Here is a 21,418-nt window from a genome sequence, read left to right as displayed (position 1 = left end):
TACTGGTGAAAGAAGTTTTAAAATCGGTCCAGTAGTTCCGAAGTTTACCCCATTTCAAAAAATTGTTACAAACTTACAAACTTACAAACTTACAAACTTTACCTCTTTATAATATTAGTATAGATAATATACAAGCGGACGCCCGTGACGTCGTCCGCCCTTAGATCACCTTAACCCAACCCTCTTGCAAAATCCGTCCTTTTTTTATTTTTGCATTTATACATTAAGTAGATACGATAATGTAGTACATATTATAATTATTTTCCAAATACGTCCTCCCCGAGACCAGAAATAAAAACTAGTAGTTACGAAAGACAAAGATTTTGACATATTTTATAATAATAAAAGACATACAAAAAGGAATGCTGTAAAATTAGATGGTATTTGAATTACGCAACGAAATTAGCATAATTGCATTTTAATATAATGTTTAAATACAGGTATACGATAATTAGGTAAACTAATCACATTACGATCTTTAAAAGCGATGCATTCTATTGATTTCATATCAGTTTTTAAATTGTAACTGTTTTGAATACATCATCATTACAAAACAAGATTCTTCCAAAATGAAACTGGTGAGCACTATTTTATTTCATCCGGTCTTTCATTAATTGAATTCCATTATATTATAATTTCGTAATTTTGTATAAAATCAGCCATGGACATGGATTGTTGCAAATAGAGAGAGAAGTAGCAAAATAAACAAATTGTTTTAATTATAATAACTAAAAAAGAGAAAGACAGTGTCAGAGATTACCGTATACATAAAAATTGAGATCCTTTTAGACCTGTGTATTCGGGTAATTTGTGTATCAGGCCCATAATTCATTAAAATTCTTTATACTTTAATTAAAAAAAAATTGAGAACAAAAATCTCAATTAGTGGTAGACTAACAAACATGTAAATACACACACATTTATATATTAAAGTACTACTACGTGAAAACATATACAAAAAAGCATTATATAGAATAATTTCTGATCTTTATATAATCTTTAGCTCAAATTCTTTATAAGTTAGGTACATTTATGCTAAAAAAAAAATTTCATAAAGCATAACAATTGTATTTAAAATATTACTGTTTCTGAGAGTGACATATCTGCCGTGAAGACCCTTGGGCCATGGAGTCGCAGCGCCGAAAAAACTCTCCGAATTATTCCACCGCGGCTAGTTGCCTCGACTAGATAGACTAGATAGATAGTGACAGAAGGGCTGGCACATTTTTTGCGCAAAGGATCAACCTGGCTGTCCAGTATTCTGGCCACCATTCCACGTGGGCATGTTTTGTATAGTTATTAGGTTAAGTTAGCTTAAGTTCCTTATTGTATTCTTTCTCAATGTTATTGCATTAATGTTTCCAGTTTCTGGTAAACCTCTGCCTGATCGCTGTGGCATCTGCTGCCCCTTCTGATAGCAGCGAAAAATTGGCTGGAATTCGTGCTTTACCGGCTCTATTTCACGAGGAAGTCCACGATGATCTCGGACAATACACCTTGAAGTATAAAACAGCGGAAGGGATCTTTGTATCGGAAAGCGGACGTCTGGTGCCATCAGAAGATGGCAGTAGACAAGTCCTCATCACAGAAGGAGAAGTCTCATACGTCGGCGACGACGGAAAGACCTATGTCACGAAGTACAGCGCCGGTGTTGAAGGCACCAAAATGGAAGGAGATCATCTTCCTAAGCCTGTTCACGCTAGCCCTTGAAATAAAGTCGTAATGCATTAAAATCTGTCTAAATCGTACATCTGTTATCTTCTCAGTAGCATTTCATAGATGCAAAATGCACTGCCTAACCTGTGTACTCATTACAATCCTGTGATTTGACAATTTGTGACAATTTTTACAAATAATGCATGCCCTAGTTAAGAACATAGTGCACGCCATTGTACCTACTAAATACTAATCCAGACAAAATATCTTAATATATAAATGCGAAGGGTCACAACACGAAATCTTGAAAACCGCTTTATGTACACGAGTAGATATCTAAAGATGAAATTTGGCAGGGAGGTAGCTAACAGTTGGTAGGTATCCGCTAGGAACGGAAAGCCAGACCTGGACCTATTAAGAAAACCTCAATCGGCCAAGCCGGGAATAAAACCCAGGACCTCCGTCTTGTAAATCCACCGCGCATACCACTGCGTCACGGATGCCGTCAAGATAATATGTAATGATAAAAATATTTTTCGTCTTTACGGTGTCATAGTTATATTTTCCTAACACGTTACACCGTTTTCATCTTAGATTGCATCATCACTTACCACCAGGAGAGATTGTTATCAAGGCCTAACTTGTGTAGAATAATACGTTCAGAACCCTAAAAATAAAAAAAAACATCGGTGATGACATCAACAAAGCACCAATTATTATTTTTTATATTCTATTTAAAAAATCTGAGAATTCTGCGAATAAATTGCTGTTATTTAATTTGCACTTAGTATCCGAGTTAGTGATAACGCAATGAAATTCTCAAACAGAATTTCATTTCAACACTTAGCTTATGTAGGTAAGTAACCATTGTCTTTTTTTGACCATTCACAAAAGTCACGAACTATAACGATGTTGGCAATGTCCCGTGATTCATGGATACAACGCGATAACCGTAAATGGATATGAAACAGACCGGTGACTCCAGCCGATAGCCGGCGTAGGTTTCTATGCAATTTGCGTCACAGCGTTCACATAGGCTGTCTTCCTTTACTACATTCCGGCGATGCACTAGCTATAATACAAATAGTAATGTCCTACATATCTTGCACAAGAAGCACGAGCATCGAGCATCTGATACGAATATTGTGATTTGTATAACATTAACTAGTCTTACATTTTTTAACGATTTTTATTAGCAATCAATTTTACTATGCATTTTTTTAAACTGTGATGGCCGCGTTGCGCAGTGGGTAGTGACCCTGTTTTCTGCACCCATGACCGTGGGTCACACCCACAACTGGAAAATATTTGTGTGACAAGTGTTTTAATATGTAGTAGTATTTAAAAATATGTTTTTTTTTCCTTTTTTTTATTCTATACAAGTTAGCCCTTGATTACTTGGAAGCGGGCTAACTTCTTAGGAGGAGGATGAAAATCCACACCCCTTTTCGGTTTCTACACGACATCGTACCGGAATGCTGAATCGCTTGGCGGTACATCTTTGTCGGTAGGGTGGTAACTAGCCATGGCCGAAGCCTCCTACCAGCAAAATATGCCATAGCACAAGCTTGCTTACTTTGGGGCTAACTAGTGATGTGTGTTTTATGCAAGTAATAGTTTTTTATTAAGAAATATAAAAAAAAATAAACGCCCAAAAATCGATATAATTATTTTTGAAACGAAACGAAGTCGTGGATATTTCTTAGTATGTGTTACGAATGCTTCCGCGTTGGTTTTTTGAGTGTGTTTTTCTCCGTATGTCCCACACGGGCGTAATTATGATGTCCTAATTAAAATTTTGTTCTCATGACTAATTGCTTAGACCATGGTGGGGACATCAAGATATGAGATCACCGGCAGCGGGTAGGCGTGTAATAACTGAGGTAGTTGAAATGTATTTCGAAGTTGGTCTTTACATTACATTACAGGTAGATAAGTCTGCAGTTTCATTGGACCATGTCCTTCGTGTTCGTGGGCGCTGCCCACGTATGTGAGTGGGCTTAAAATGCGCAAATCCGCATTGCACGCACTAATGTACTTAACCTTGTAAGTCATGTTTATCGGGTACAATTTATCAAGCACTATGAAAAGCTTTATGGCAGATAGCTGGAGAGCCGAAGAGAGGATTTTTGGATTTACTCGAACGCGTTAGATAAGCCTAAGGGAGGACTGTCATGTGGTTGAGTACTATCCCCAAGTATGAGCCCTTAATAGGTGAATAAAAAATTGTTTCAAAAATACTAAACCTGCACCTTAGATATGAGTACGATGGATTAGTTAATAATAACTTAAAATGTGCATTTCGAAAATCTGGTAGTTTGAGCGTAATCTAAGGCATCGTTTCCCAACCGTGGTCCGCGGACCCCTGGGAGTCCGCGGTGTCATCTCTGGACCATACATAAATGCTAATATCTCGTAATCGATACGCTTACCTACTTAAAGCGAGCAGATTTCTTTCTAGATGAGAACACATATATTAGAAATGATGCAAACTTGCGTGCATATGTACTTTGTTTACCTCTGCATTCGCACACTACAGGTGAAGCAATTATTCCACTCATGAAATCACTTGTGACAAGTTTGTGGCAGTTAGTACCGACGGTGTTCGGCCTATGACCGGGACACGACTTCAGGCGCGCGTGAAGAAGATTAATCCAGCTACTATCTGGCATCATGATTGCTGCATTTGTGGGGATTTTTTGCTGTTTATTTTATCAAGGGGGTCCGTGAAAATTGTGCTTGATTTCCTAGGGGTCCGTGGCTGAAAAAGGTTGGGAAACACTGATCGAAGGAAATGGAAACGGTAAAAAGTTGCAAAATAAAACCTTTATATTTCTGTTGTTTTCGACCCACGAGTGCCGTTAATTATTATTATTATTTAGAAGGAAATAATCTCAAAGGAACAAAAAAAATTTATGATAATAATAAAAATAGTGTAGTAGTTAATTGTATTTTTTTTTTATCATGGGCTCTTCTACCAAGAACTTTATACAATAAAAGTAAATGACTAAAATGTGACTTGCGAATTATTCCTTTGGCTCAGATATATCATTGTTTTATACGTGATAAAGTATAGGCAAGTGCCTACGTATGTAATACTAGCGGACGACCGCGATTTCGTCCGCGTGGAAAGCAATGTAACCTTTCAACCTCTATTTTACCCCCTTCTTATTTTATTTTCGCAATAAATAGTATTCTTTAACCTTTTCCGTATTATGTTCTCAAACTGTGCCAAGGTTAACAAAACAAAAACACACACAACAAAAACACGGACAGACAGACAAAAAATCGAAAAAAAATATTTTTGGCTTCAGTATCAATTGTATAATGCCCTGCAACAAAAATTATCGAAATATCTTTAATGTACAGAATTTGACCTGTTACAATTTTATTATAAGTATAGACAGATAGATAGATATAGATTAGACGACAACCAGCGGTTTCGCCCGCGTAATTCCCGTGGGCGTAAAATATAGCCTAATGCACTCGCATTTAATATTAGCCGATGGCCAGCGGTTTCGCCCGCGTAATTCCCGTTCCCGTGGGCGTAAAATATAGCCTAAATATACTCCCAAAAACGTTGCTTTTAAAATCGGTTCAGTAGATCCAGAGATTACTCCCGACAATTTTACAAACTTTACCTCTTTATACTTTTAGTATAGACACAGAAAACATATGGTATAGATGTAGAATGAAGACCTTTAGAAGATACATATTTGAAGTTAATGTGAACATGCCTATCTCCATTTCAAACAAATATCTTTTACTATTCTGTATTGAAGAACTCTCTCCAATAAACTTGCAATGACCTAAGATAACCTTTAACCGGAACCTTCAGTGCACGATTAGTAAAGATAGAAAATATCATTATATTGAGACGGAAGTAAAGACGAGTTTATATCAAAAGGTTCTATAAACGTTTCACATTTGTATGCAAGATCGTACAAATGCACTGTTACCGCTACATTCCTTGTCCTCTGAATTAATGACGTAATTACGTATGTGAAAAACTGTTCTTGGTTTACTATGAGTAGGTACTTACATCTTGTTCGAACTAAATGTTTGCCCTATTTATCTACTAAGTATCAGACGCCTCGCAGTTTCAAATGCGTAGTTCCCGTTCCCGTGGGAATACTGGAATAAAACATAAGCAGCCTATGACACTCGTAAATAACGTGGCTTTCTATTAGTAGCAGAATTTTTAAAATCGGTTTATTAGATCAACAGATATAGGATATAGACCTTTTTATAATATTAATACAGAAAAACTAAAAAAGGAAAACTGTTGAATACATTTTATTAATTACTAGCCCTGTCGTATGGTTGATATCCCATTCCATTCCCATGGAAATATCGGAATATTTTTTTTTATTCTTTACAAGTTAGCCCTTGAATACAATCTCACCTGATGGTAAGTGATGATGCAATCTAAGATGGAAGCGGGCTAACTTGTTAGGAGGAGGATGAAAATCCACACTCCTTTCGGTTTCTACATGGCATCGAACCGGAACGCTAAATCGCTTGGCGGTACTTCTATGCCGGTAGGGTGGTAACTAGTAGCGACGGCCAAAACCTCCCACCAGCAAGACCTGGACCAATTTAGAAAATCTCAATCGGCCCAGCCGGGAATCGAACCCAGAACCGTCTTCTAAATCCACCGCGCATACCACTACGCCACAGAGGCCGTCAAAAAATAGCTCAATAAACTATTCTAATCTTTATATTCGTATATGTCTCGAATATCTACTTAAATTTATTTAAATATATTAATGTACGTTACACATTCAGGGACAGATAGGAATAGATATCCTAATGAACATTCTGGAAATTATCGTATGTTTTTATACCCGATGAAGTGCTGTGAGATGCCTTAGAAGTAAGCCAATAATTATCAAAGAAAATACTATTAACACCACAAGTGTGAAACAGCCATGGCTGTAAAGCAGCGTTTTCTAATGAGACACGAATAGGATCTTAAAAAAACATTAACTGCAGCTCGTTCAGATATTATGATTAATACATATTATACAATTAATGTGTAATTAATTGTATAATATGTTTCACTACTTCCAAAAAAAGTGTATTAAGAAATCATTTCTATAGCTCGTGCGAATTAACTTGATACCTGGCTCAAAACTCGACTCTCCTTCCGCTTTCCAGGGCGCTGACTAACATTAACATCACAGTTAACACCAATGCACGGCAAGAACCGAAACCAGTTTCGATCGAAACCGATACCGAAGCAGAACATGATCTGATCATGTGGTATTCGTACGAAAAGAACCAAGCTTTGAGTTAAATTAAAAATTAAAAAAAAAACACTTTTAATTTGTTTGTGCAAATCACTCTGGAACAAATCAACCGATTTGCTTGCGTTTGGTAGCGTGTTTATTAAAATATACTATAAACTAATATTAATAATAATTAGTATACTATAATAGTAACTACAGCGAAATCCGTTTTTCACCGAACCTTAGCCGAAACCTAAAGTTCAGTCAGACACTTATATATCAAAACTTTTTCGCACTGTACCATAAAATAGTATACCAGTAGTATAGTACCATAAAAAAATGTTATTCTAGACGCGTGTCAAGTTAATTCGCACGAATTGTACGAGTGAGTTGCTCCAGTTAACAAGTTTTCCGGAAACAACGAAAGTGATGCGCGAACAGCACAAAGGCGAAGGTTCTCACGCGATGAAAGCATCTGACGTAAGTAACGAGTAGTCGAGCGCAGCGCTGCCAACATTAAAGATTATGCGTAACCCAAATGAAAACGTACGTGATTTTCCTTAAAGGTATTGTTGTTGAATTACGTAAACATTTGATTATTTTTTTTCATAATTTGCAAGTCACTTGGAATGTGTTCTTAACTAAACGATAGGGTTATTTTATCCTTATATTTTTTTTATTATTACATAATATATAAAAGGAAAACATTTAAAACAAATGAATTAATTTTTTCAACTAATAAAAATAAAATGCAATTTTCATTATAAATTAAATAAATTGTTTATTCCAAATACCTAATAGGTACTATTCATAAATATCCCTACTATGAATATTACTGGAAAGATTTAAATCTTGGTAGGTAGAATAATCACCCATTTGAGGGTAGTTATGAAAAAGTTTCCCTATCGCTCACGGACGCGAGCGACCGGCCGCCATTACTGAGTCCCACAGTACGATGCATGATGTATTCCAATTGTATTTCGGCAAAAACTCCGGAAACCACGCGGTACTACGTGCAATTGGGCACTTTTCAGACTTTTCGTATTATTTTGATTTAATCGTGGTGTGCACTCATAAAAATAGCTTGTTACTATCGAAGCCCAACCCAATGCAGTCGTTGTGAAGCCATTGTCAATGTGTCTGGCGAGGAAGCTGTTTTCCTGGTAGCTGGCGAGTCTGCAGCACCGAAAGGTGGGTGTTTTGACTTTTGCTGACTATTGCATACGTTTCGGTGGTTTCATCTGTTCTGTATAAGCAGAGGAGGCTATCGATTTTCCTACCCATACAAAAGTCATAAAGTTAATATGTGCGTATTCTACATAATAATTTATTACATTTTAATATTATTTAATTTTTAATTATATCCTACTAGTAGACGACCCGATTCTTCACCCGCGTAGTTCGTTTCTGTCAATTTAGGAAATAAATATAGCATTTGACACTCACAAACATCGTGTCTTTCCATTGGTAAGAGTTTTAAAAATTGGATCAGTAGACCCCGAGGTAACCCTCTACAACCTCACAAAAGTTACCTCTTTATAAAATTATCTACACTATCTATACTATAATATTACAAAGAGGAATGATCTGATTGTTTGGTGGTATGTTTTGAATAGGCTCTGTAACTACTGAACCGTATTGAAAAATTATTTTACTGTTGGGAAGCTACACTATCTCCGAGTGATATGGGCTATATTTTATCCCCTTATTCCTACGGGAACGGGAACCACGCGGGTGAAACCGCGCAGCGTCTGTTAATTATAAATATATTACTTATTTTCCTGTTTCTAAATTTGTAGTTTTACAATGCGAGTCCAAGGATTTTAGTTTAGGTATCTCTGTAATTGGAATTTGTTAGGTCACCGTTTAACGATATGTCGGTTAAAATGAATTTAGATGTCAGAAGTCAAGCTGAATTTTGAAATAAATAGTTTTTATCGCGCAGGTGCACAGGTTTGTTCCCAATTGCTAATTTATTACTACGTATAATCTATAAGTGCATTTAATGAATTTTAACAAGAATCCACTGATATGGACTTTAGATAGACATTTGAACGGTTACGAAGGAATATTTGAGCGGATAACATTTAGCGATTTTAATGATATTGTGGTTGAGATATAGCTCACGTTAACGGTCACATGAGAAAATGAAGAAAATGTGCGTGTTGTTTTAAAACATGTTAGTCACATGTCCGATCGGAAGTCCAAAACAAAACTTGATGTACTCAGTACCCACCCACCATTACACAATTTTTTGCACAACCTGCTCTTTGTTGTCATACTAAATGCACTTTCTATTTGGAGCTTGAGTAAACAGAACAATTATTGAGTTTGTTGTTACATTTCATTTAGGTACCTACTAGTTTTTATATCTTTAATTACTTGTAATCCATTTACGATTTTTTATTTTAAAATACCGAATTTCTTTTTCCTTCATTCAACGTATCATAAGTATGAGTAAATGGCTGATTGCGGGATAATTGATATTGATTAATTATGTAATCGACGTTAGCACAATGATGTTCATCCATTGTTAGCACAATAAAGCTTGTTGAAGGATTTTCAAATATGCAAACTAAGCTTGGGGCAATTACATAACTCTACGTACGTTATTAAAAAAATATTTGGCACGCAAGATGAACTAATTGAAAAATGGAATAGGCTGGTACGATGGTCAATAATTAATTTATTTATTTATTAGCTCATGAACACGGAAGTTAGAGATAAGCTATTGTTTGTTTCTAATTAGTAAGGACTTGTTTGCATTCCATTACAGCATTGGTGATGATATTGTCGCACCTACATGGCAGTGTGATAATTATACATGTACCTAATACTAATAGATTAGTAGATTTACGCATTTATAACAGACATTTTGGAGACTCAGAGAAGGAATAAAAAGGACTAGAACCGAGGTAGAATTTAGTTTAAAGTTGAACCCAATTAGTGATTTAGAATATGTAGGTTTCCCACATAACTAAATTTTTGATTTGATTTGATTAAAATGCCAGTAATTAATTTAAGTTGTGTACTCCGTGTGTACATATTTCATCGTATACAAATGTATCTTACAAATATGGTCAAGTGCATTCCATTTACGCCTGAAATGTTTGTGGAGGAGGACGAGTCTACGAATAAGATTTACTTTTATGGAAAAACGCTGGTAAATTTCCTGCCACCTGTACTAGGTTCCTTACTCGCTTCTAAAGACGTATGAATTAGCAATTAAAACGTTCGAGGAATGTGAAATCTTACATCCCGTGATGTTTTGCGGAAATGTATCTACCACGACATGAAGGATACTGGTTAGACGCTTTCACCCACGAACCACGGAGTTTGACGTTATTAACTCTAATCTAATTGGAGTCATAGTAAGCCTTGTCGTCAGTTTACGTAAACTTCGTGACCCGCTTAGATTGGTATAGATTTGGGTGTAGGCAAAATTAAGCTGTAGGTTGCTGCATAAATAAAGTGCCCAAGTAGATACTATTTAATGAGTTTTGTATCCACGACTGCCATACGAGTAAATGGTAGTTATATAAGAGTAGGATATATTTTTGTTACCAAGATAAAGTACTAACTTTTTTATCGGGTTATCATCATAGACAACCTACATATTTATCTTAAGCCAACATAATTATTTTTATGTCAACGAAAATTTCATATTTTAACCCCTAACGTCTATCTTCTCACTATAATCCTTACATATTTTTCCTCATGACGCAAACATTAAATAATGTCAATGACCATTTGTTGGAAAGCTCATTCATACTATATCGTTAAGTTTCACATTTAGCAAATATACGAGTGAACCTATTGCTTAGTTTCGTAATATAGAATTTGCAATCGCAAGATTTATTAGAAATGCTCCGTTGTATTACTATATTGAGATTACTATTCGGACATTAAAAGTTTTCACAATATGTCTCTGTGCTCCAATTTTCAATTACGTATTGAGCAACATCGATCACAACCAAGATTACTACAGAAATAACTATAATTCATTTGCTTCATCGTCATCGCTATCGTCAACCAAGATGGATACCAAGCGAGGTATTGTACTCCTTTTAGGTTTTAACGACCTATCTATATACGTCAAAACCTAAACTGTGCGATTGGGTTTGCCTTGCTTTAAAGTGGTAGTAGAGCTTTGTGACAGAGTTTCCTTGTATATTTCTGTCGCTAGGCAACATTGTGGTTTTAAAGAGCATAGTTGTTGTCAGTGGCGTAGCTAGGTAACCAAGGGCCCTGGTGTAGATGAATAAAATGGGCCCGCTCTACTATCTAACCTTGTTAGGTTTTATCAAATAAAAATATTTATAAGCTCTTTTTCGTTATCGAAAGTTCAGTTCGATCGCTATTTCCTGGTAAGAATTTGAAGGCCCTCTGAGCTTGAGGGCCCAGGGGCATTACAGCCTAGCCTCTGGGTAGCTCTACGTCATTAGTTGTCGGTGTAATTGCAAAGAACATGAGCATAGATAGCAATTTGTTGGACGTGTTTCTCGCGTGTCCTGCGAAGTGTTGATCTGTATATATAGATGGTTTTCACTCACCATCAGGTGCACCAGCTATTTGATGTGAGAATTATGACCTACTACAAAATAATCGATAGGTATAACATTTGATTTAATTAATTCCATTTTGGATTAATGTAGGTTTTCTTAAATAGCCTACGAGATTTTCTGTTATAATTAGTTAGTGTTAGAGTTTTTATTTGCACTTTGTTGGTCGACCCCTTAAGGTGGACTGACGACATCAAGCGAGTCGCAAGGATTGCGATGCGGGCGGCTCAGGATCGTGGTGTCTGGAAGTTCCTACAAAAGTTCCCTGCAGTGAACGTCCATCGCTTGATATGATAAAGATGATAGCTTTCTAGACTAATGGACTGTCCACCATAAAAACCTTTTTTTTTAAATCCGAACTAGCACTTTCTAATATAATTTACACATTCAAAGAAACAAACAAACAAACTCAGGCTTTATAATAATATATTATGAAACTGCCGCTTACTTGGTGTGTTATAAACGTGGCTATAAAGTTTTAAGTAGCCTAATGTTAAATGTATGAAGTATGTTTTATTTATATGAGGCAGTAATATAATTACTGCGGCTATAAAATATGTTGTGCATTAGAATGAATAAATGTGAGGTACGCAATATGTGAACCATTTACGCTTAGTGACTTTGTAACATGACAATTCATAACAAAAAATATGAAGTTACTTACCTGTTATTCAAAGTTATAGGTTTCTAATGTTTTTATCAATAATTAGACTTCACAGATCAAACTTATTTGTTGAGTTGACATTTTTGGTTTTTACTCTAATTCAAATGATTTTTTTTCTTATCTCGTTCAAGTTCAAGTCCTAATAAAATAAGGTTATTGCCTTTTCCTAATGCTATTAAATAACAAAGGAATAAGTGTGTTTGGATTATTCAAATTATTATTTATGTATGTTAAGTTTAATTATTATTTTATTATTTCTTGTAAGTCTTTTCCTGTTTTAAGATTTATACGGATGCTGCAGGATATCTTATAGCGTTGTGTTTTAAAAACGTTGTCGTGTGAACATGTACTTGGGAATGCATTTGTTGTATTTGAACGCTTTTCAACGTCCATTAAAAACTCTCGTGCGAATAAGGGCTATTTTTATATTCACTTAAACCAATGTAGGGCTAAGCCCATTTTTTAACATCTTTTTAACTGGGATACCCATCGTGAATTTAAACTTATATGTATATTAATATTAGTACTCGTAAATATGATAATTAAGTTTCAAACACAAAACATTTAAATAAACTATTTTAAGTACACTTTTAGGAATTATTTTAACAAAAGGACAATATTTACTCTGACCTAGGTACAAGTAAAGCCTTGAATTGCTCACTCGTGTGAATATTTTAAAGTGAGACTATTATTTGACTGATACAGTATAACCTCACGTCTCTTTATATCGATATCATTGTCTGAAGTTAGCAACAACGTAACACAAATTTCATGAGAATTTTTTGTCGTCAACATTTAATTACGCTATCTCTGACTATTTAACAGAATCTGCATAAATATTTATCTCAGAAAGACCTTGGCTTAAACAAAAAAAAAGAAAATGTATTATTAAATGTTGAAAAAGCCATTTTGATTTTGATTATACCTAATAAATGCGAGATGTATTACATACGATTTAGAAAGATTAGAAAAAAAAACGATTATTTTAAAATTTAAAAGATTATATTTTTAAAGTTGTGTTGTACTACACTTAACACCTTAACACTATTGTAGTTAGCCTGATACTTCAACCATGGCAAGTCAAAACCAAAAGTTGGCTAGTTACCACCCTACCGGCAAAGACCTACCGCCAAGCTATTTAGCGTTCCGGTACAATGTCGTGTAGAAAGGGTGTGGATTTTCATCCTACTCCTAACAAGTTCTGCCCGCTTCCATTTCAGATTGCATCATCACTTACCATCAGGTGAGATTGTAGTCAAGGGATAACTTGTAAAGAATGAAAAAAAGTAGTTAAGCAGAACTCCACTGTCATGTTTGGCACCACTTTGAAAAAGGTTCCAGCTCAGCATTGTACTGCATATGGCAAGCAAATATCGGACATACAACGCTGATTTTCAGTTGATACTTTTAACCAGGTGACACCACAAATTATGTACCATTAATAAGATAGGGGGGAAACATTTTTGATAATAGTTAAATATTGTTTTATGTAAAGCTACACCAACATGTTTGTATGTGACGGGATGTGTAGTAATTAGGTATGTGTAATCATCTAGATAAAACCAACATCTGGCGGGGTTATTAAATTACCCGTAGTTTCATCAAATAACATGGCACAAAGTAGGAGTATGAACGTGCGTCATATATATACCTCGTTCGTCCAGTGGATAGGCGGCTTAGAATCACGAGGACTTACATTCGAATCTTGCGTCCCTTGGTGAATCTACGAAATACCTAACTTTTTGTTTCTTCTTGGAAATTATCAATAAAATTCTCAGCAGAGCTGGGTGTGTAGGGACAACCCATTTGATCCGCTTTAGTAGGTAGGTTGGTTTTCGTATCTGAACCATTTTTTAACTATGTATTAAATAAGTAAAGAATCAACCTTTGTGGCTTAAATTTCAATAGAGTTACAACATCATTGTGCGAGTAATTTATCAAAGTATATAAGAACTTATAGTATCTATGTAGGTACTAACTTATATTGATGTTGTGGGCGCATCTAAATTGCAGTTGTATTGTATCAGCTTATTAAACGTGGGTAATTTTGGCAAAGACCTCGTATTATTAATAACCTATTGTGTGAACGGTGGTTGAGATTTAACTAATACATTGTTTAACCAAGGTTAACCACAATAATATGTTTTAAATCATCATTATCAGTTTATTTGAATGGGCCACTACAAAACCAGGCTTCCTTTCGTGAAGAAGAGAAGATTTGGAGCTTAGGCCAACCACACTGCTTCAATGTGGGTTGGTGGGCTTAGGGTGTTTTAAATGTGTATCATTATCATGACGTTAATGATAATGACTGGGAACGACAGTCTTTCCAGTTCTTTGGTCTGGGATACTGATATTTCTTGGTAGAAAGAAAAGCACAATATTACATATTTCATAAAGCGACATAGGACTCGAACCTAGGACCTCATAATACGATGCTGCAAAGGCTAACCCAGAGGCTAAATATGCAGTTAGGTGTACCTATTTTAAACATTTTAATCAAATTGAATGCTTAATTATATCTATTTTGAGTATCGTCCTTATAACTCTCTCCTTTAATACTAACTTACTCTACTTGGGTTTTTTGACCAAAATATCACGACCTAAATACCCAGTTACAACTACGTTGGTTTTATTGCGCGGATGTAGATCGGTTATATAATAAAATTATAAGTACATGCACCTATTAAGAACCAGTTCCTAATAAGATCATACTTCAATTGCGGCTTTACATAATGCATTTTACAATACTTGTTAGTGCAGTATAAACAAAAATTTGCATTTCCTCTGTAAACAGTGCAGTATTACATCTTAATAGGTAATTCCGATGACAGCATGGCTCTTATAAAGAATTGGAGCATTACAAATGAAGCACGTTTGCGTTAGGAAATCTATCTTCAATTTGTGTAAGATGTTACGGTGACCTACAAAAAATGTGCGCTGGTAAGAGGAAGTGATGGTGGAAGTTCCTGTTATTCTAAGAATTCAACTTGATCATGTATCATGTAAGAAACGATGATCATGTATTTTTTTATCCAAAATATTCAAGGCGGGTTTTATATTATTATTATCGTTACAATATTTTATTTTCTTTTTAATGTGCTATTTATAAATACATAACTAAGATCAGATTATTCTGATATTATATGTATAGAAAACAAACATCGAATTTGTCTAAAGGATGTAAACAGAAAACCGCTCGCTACTTCATTTCTAACATCAAGAAATATACTTTCATAAAAAAAATCGAAATAAAAAATATGTTTACATAACAAAATGAAACTAATGTCCTGCATGTAATGCAGCTGCATTAATTTAGTGACTTAACCTGTAATAGGGTTAATAACTACGTTAAGTAATATAGTAATAATATTACTATAATTGACAACTTTATGAGACAAATTACTAAATGAATAATTTAACAAAAAATAAATGTCAACGACTTACAGATCTTGGCACTGGCCTTGACTTACCTAATACCTTTTTTATATAACTATAAATAATAGATTGTATTATATAAATAAATTTGGCAGATTATAGCACATTTTATTTATATAATGCAGAAGCTCATGCCTAACTAATATCCTAAATTGACATACATTGGAGGTATGTTTAGGTAGGCGTCTAACATAGAGGTCAAGATAGATTTCGGAACCGACATGCGATATAGCGTCACACTGATTTTGTAATAATATAATCCGATTTCCAAAGATGTAAGATAGAAGTCTTAAAAAATAAGATTTCTGTAATGCTTGACAGGTTTTGTGCAACATAATTATATTACATACTATTTATTATATACATTTAGTTTTTATTTATTTTGACGACCTCTATTTTCGCAGTTGGCAATGAATTGGTTTACCAAGAGGTCAATTTAGATTTAAATGACTCAAGTCTGGTGGTGGCTTCAGTCGTTGCCAGGTTTGTTTATGTTATACCAAATGATTTATTGCAACCAGTAGATAATGTACAGTATGGTAATGTATTACACAAAAAATAATTATCCTTGTATATACTCGTAATATGTTTTCTGTGCCGTAAGTCATATCAATATTTTTTTAAGAATATAATTTAAACTTGAACTAATATTTCATTTTACAGTTATAACTTTAGTGTAATTTTTTTCTCTAATTGCAATTCAAAACGCACGCTACCTATTGGGCAAAGACCTCTAGTAGAAATTTCAAAAACATCTCAACGAAAAGAATTCGAACAACATGGCCCTTCTTTCCTGTATATTACTAATTCACATTACATAAATCTGCTTTCGAAAGCAGGTCATATTTGATATACCATACTAACCAACTATAGATTCAGGTTTCTCGTAAAATTAGTAGGTGTATCCTAATGGTCAGCCATGAGAACGGCGGCTTGAGGCGCCAGCTTACGTCTTAAGATTGGGCGTAGGGTTAGGGCTTAAGAACTTTTAGATCTTTGTTTTAAGCTTAGTTATTGAAACTTAAAATAAAATAAGTTTAATATAGATTAAGTGTAATCCGATTAAGTTTTCATTAAAAAACTAAAAACCAAAGATAGGTAGGTACTATCTATACTTTTAATATTATAAAGCTGAAGAGTTTGTTTGTTTGTAAACGCTAATCTCAGGAACTACTGGTCCGATTTGAAAAATTATTTCTGTGTTGGATAGGCAATTTGTCGAGGAAGGCTATAGGCTATAATACCCCCGTATTTCTACGGAAACGGGAACCACGCGGGTTATACCGCGCGACGTCAGCTAGTAACTCAATATAATTTTACCTTGTATGCATACATACAAATAATAATAAAATCATATTATCCCCATTTTAGAATCTTCGTAGGGTCAGTCAGGTAAATAGTTTGAGAGTGAATTGCATGTTTAGGACAACCTACCTGGAAAAGGTTGGATGTCTCAAACAATATTATGTCATACATCAATTTCGTTGTTTACTAAGCGATTAAATGAAATTAAGCCAATTGGGTAACTTTCTTTGCCGCAGTTTCGACACGGTAGTGCCATATCTACTTATAGTATAAAATCATTTTTTTTAAATAATATTTGCCATATTTTTTATAATATGACCAATATTCCCGTTCCAACTAGTCGGGAAAGACCAACGGTGCGGGGATCGAACCACCACCCCTCGGTGATGAGTCCGACCGCTCTTACCGTTGAGCTATTGAGGCATTGTTTGTATGACTTACTTATGGTATTTAAAACAGTTGCTAGCCCTGCGTGAAACGGTCGTGCGTTACGCAATTCGCGGGCTAGTGGCACGATCAGTTGCTCTACATTCGTTTTGTCTCGCTGCAGCCCGCAGCGCTGCAACTGGCCGCTTTACTGGTTTTATTATCCCATAACAAGTCTTGAATATTTCATATTCAAGTTTTGTACGAATTCCACTAGGTTTTATTGCCCTGTATTCCAAATTCAAATATTTTGTTATGTTGGAAGGTGACTTGAGTTGAAAATTTAACTGTTCAAATGTTTCAAGCTATCAGACCACCCGCGGTTACACCCATACGGTGAAATATAGAACATGTTATTCGCTGATAACTTACCGTTTAAGGAATGAATTTTTACACTAATTTCGGAACCTATACGTATCAAACAAACAAACGAAAAATCAAATAACACGGCTTCATAGTATATGTTTTATATTCTTATTTATCTTGGAATTATATCTGTGCTCCGAGATTTCAACCAACTTTGTGGTTGTATAATATAATACATTATCTAAAACTTATTTGATTATTTTTGAACAAATCCATAGGGTATTTGTCTGAAGTTTAAAAATTTTAATTTTTTATACAAGTAGGTATAGGTTTTTCAATGCTGCTGTAATTAAGATGTCAAAGATCTTTAAATAACGTTTTATTTGTTTTTATTACAAAGAGTACCTTGCCCATGGGCGAACAATTAAATGGCATGTATTTTTTATAAATATATATTTTTGAATTGTAATTAAATATTCTGTTAATTCATAGTTTTATTTTCATTATTAATATGTATTATAGTAACTTAATTGAAAGAAATTGTCTGTAAGAAGTAAGTGGTTAAAACTTTTTTGTATTTCATAGTATCAGTAGCTATTAATAATGTTCCTCGAAATGCATACATCGTCGTCGTTATCAACCCTTATACGGCTCACTGCTGAGCTCGAGTCTCCTCTCAGAATGGGAGGGGTTAGGCCAATAGTCCACCACGCTAGCCCAATGCGGATTGGCAGACTTCACACACGCAGAGAATTGAGAAATTCTCTGGTGTGCAGGTTTCCTCACGATGTTTTCCTTCACCGTTTGAGACACGTGATATTTGATTTCTTAAAATGCACACAACTGAAAAGTTTGAGGTGCATGCCCCAGACCGGATTCGAACCCACACCCTCCAGAATCGGAGTCAGAGGTCATATCCACTGAGTTATCACGGCTCACTGGAAATGCATACAATAGTATCATATCACACAATAACATCATCAGTGCCATTACTTCATATTCGTTATGTTAACTATCTCAGAAGAATGCGCATTGTGTTCCAAGTTTCGACTTCCGAACGTTCGCGTTGCTGAGAGCATTCGGTGCAAGGTTCCTGTCACGCCATTGTTCAAACCCACGCCGAGATACAACACCAACCACAATAGGTTCAATAGCTAAGGTTAGTTCACCATCGATTGATTGTTAGCAAAGCAACTGACTACTTTACATTCGTGCTACAGTATCAGTGTATTACGTGCGATTTTTTTCCATCGGACCATTTCAAAGGCATTGTTTACGTTATCTGTTTGAGGCAGGTAGGCAAGGTTTCTACTACGTGTAACTGAAGTATGCAATGTGTTAATTATAATTTTAGCAGTATAATTTTATTATTTGCAACATGTATATAACTGTGGTCCATTTGCAACATGTATATAACTGTTTCCTAAAGAAAAACAAATAGGTCTAAAATAACTCTAATTGAATTACATTTTTGATTATATTATTGCAGTACGGGCATACAACTAATAATAATTTCACATTATAGATCGGTTCCGTTCCTTTAAAATCACCGCAAAAAGTGACCCGAATAATAGGTACAACACTGAGCGCCTACATGAACAATTTTGTCGTTAATTGTGTATAAATTTCTTTTTTTAAGCGCCTCATTTTTCATGCGCTAGTAACACATCTAACAGTATTTAATATCATTGTATACAACTTATACATAGAAAAAATCAGAACGCATAGCATTAATTTTATATTGCACACTACGTAGTAGGTAGGTATGGTATGGTATGTTGAAATTATAAAATTTATTGTTTTTTGTTTCAAATTGCATTTAGAGAAATTAATGGCAAGAGAGCATGCAATCAACCGGATTTCCTAAAAGTTAGAAATATCAGTCTACCTTCATGTTAATGTCTTGCAAGAAGGCATTCACTAAACATTTATGAAGCAATTTCACAAAATCGTTACTAAAGAGATTTCTGTAACAGATTGCATTAGAAGGATGTATAAAGTGCCAAATTAACGACTTTCCTCAATAGATGTGATATTGAAATACTTGTATGTACCAAATTAGAAGTATATGTCGGTGAGTGAGTTATTTAAATTGCTAAATATTTTTTAACAGATTTTCAGAAAAACCACACACCGCCAAAATTAGCCGCTACGTAAGAAAATTTATATTATTTTTTTTTATTAGTTCCAACGCTTTCCGCTGGTACTCAATCGTCGTTACGACTGGTGCGATATTAAAAGAGTAGAGCAGAAGTGTTACTGTACTTTTAAAAAAAATGCAGCCAAGCGCGTGTACGTGCTCTGTAGGGTTCCTTAGATTAAATTAGCACTTTAGACTCTTATTTAATGCAAAAATTACATACAACGATACCCCACAGAGGATAGACGATAAAAAATCCTCCTCACTTTGCATGTAGGGAAGGAGCCACAAAATATTTTTTTTGATTTCCTTTTTACCACTTTAGGGACGTAATTAATATACATAGCATACCCATGCCAAATTTCAGCTTTCTAATTCTAACATACACTGAATTAGCTTTCTGACAACTTTATCTAATTAATTGATAGACAGGCGGACATGGCCAAACGATAAGGTTTTCTATTATTGACAAACGACAAATGCTTATTGAAAACTTATAGAACCATCTCACTTGTGAGCCACATCTATAAGCTGTTTTCGAGGGTGATTACCAATCGCCTGTCCCGAAATTTCGACTATTTTCAACCTCCAGAACAAGCTGGATTTCAAAAAGGATAATAAGACAGATTGGACAGGAAACCCAGGAATAATGTTCCTCTCTGCTTAGCGTTTGTGGACTACGAAAAAGTTTTTGACTCAATCGAAGGCCGTTAATTCATTGAGGTCAGGTCGATTGACGCTATATACAAGTGTTGAAATGTTGTACGATCCTTTACTTGTGCTCTCGAAGATGTGTTCAAGGTTTTGGACAGGAAATGTCAACATAAACCCCGAATACAATTAACACTTAGATTTTGCAGACCATTTAGTAATGTTGGCTTTCGCTGCATTTCTTGAGGAAATGCTAACCGACCTTAGTCATTCCTCCAGGCAAGTAGGTTTATTGATGAATGATGAATTATGAATATTATATAATAAAACTGGTCAAAATCTATACATTCTATTGCAACTTGAGATTTTACTTATACCATTTGTTACCGTGTTACACGAAACATGGCATATTGTACTACTAGCGTCATATAGAACTTACAATAAAACTGTAACAGATCAAATTCTGTACATTTTCTACATTCTGTACATTGAAGATATTTTGAAAATTTTTGTTGCAGACCATTTTTGGATTTTTTGTCTGTCTGTCTGTCCGCGTTTTTTTGTTATTCGGGCATCACGCTGAAACTACTGAAGGAGTCAAAAAAAAAAAACACGAAGAAATTTTGATTTTTTAGCCCTTAAGTATTTCCTCTACTTTATATAATTCTTTTGATCACTTTATTTTCTTCAATATAGTACCGAGAAACACCGCTCCGGGCCTCAGTTCTTGGGCCTCAAAAGTTTGGATGACCCCAAGTTTGGTTAAGAGGTCTACCTTGGTTCGGCGGCCCCAGTAGGTTTATAAGCCTACTTCAGTTTGGGGGTCCCCTCGATTTGAAGGCCTCCGTTGGTCCCTCTCGGTCGGGTCGTGGACCTCCATAGATTCCATGTTGTGTTATTCAAATATCTTAATATAACCATGTGCTAAAGGGCAGCAGAGACGAGGAATTGTTTACGTAAAATAAATATACATACACATATTTTTAGTAAATTAAGGCATTAGAGCCATAATTTCTCATTATTTTTTAAATATTTTAAA

General features: G+C 35.0%; 2 protein-coding genes across 3 annotated transcripts in view; one reads left to right on the top strand and one right to left on the bottom strand.

The window, feature by feature from the left end:
- LOC112054537 (uncharacterized) overlaps positions 1-21,418 on the bottom strand; it is a 66,253-nt gene that overhangs the window by 12,515 nt on the left and 32,320 nt on the right. The window lies entirely within an intron of this gene.
- LOC112054538 (flexible cuticle protein 12-like) lies at positions 420-1,748 on the top strand. The gene is made up of 2 exons (XM_024094363.2): positions 420-578; positions 1,366-1,748. The coding sequence occupies exons 1-2, from the start codon at positions 570-572 to the stop codon at positions 1,708-1,710; spliced, it is 354 nt and encodes a 117-aa protein (XP_023950131.2). The 5' UTR covers positions 420-569; the 3' UTR covers positions 1,711-1,748.

Source organism: Bicyclus anynana, chromosome 7, assembly GCF_947172395.1.
Source record: "Bicyclus anynana chromosome 7, ilBicAnyn1.1, whole genome shotgun sequence".
Classification (NCBI taxonomy): domain Eukaryota; kingdom Metazoa; phylum Arthropoda; class Insecta; order Lepidoptera; family Nymphalidae; genus Bicyclus; species Bicyclus anynana.
This window is presented reverse-complemented; position numbering and strand designations above follow the sequence as displayed.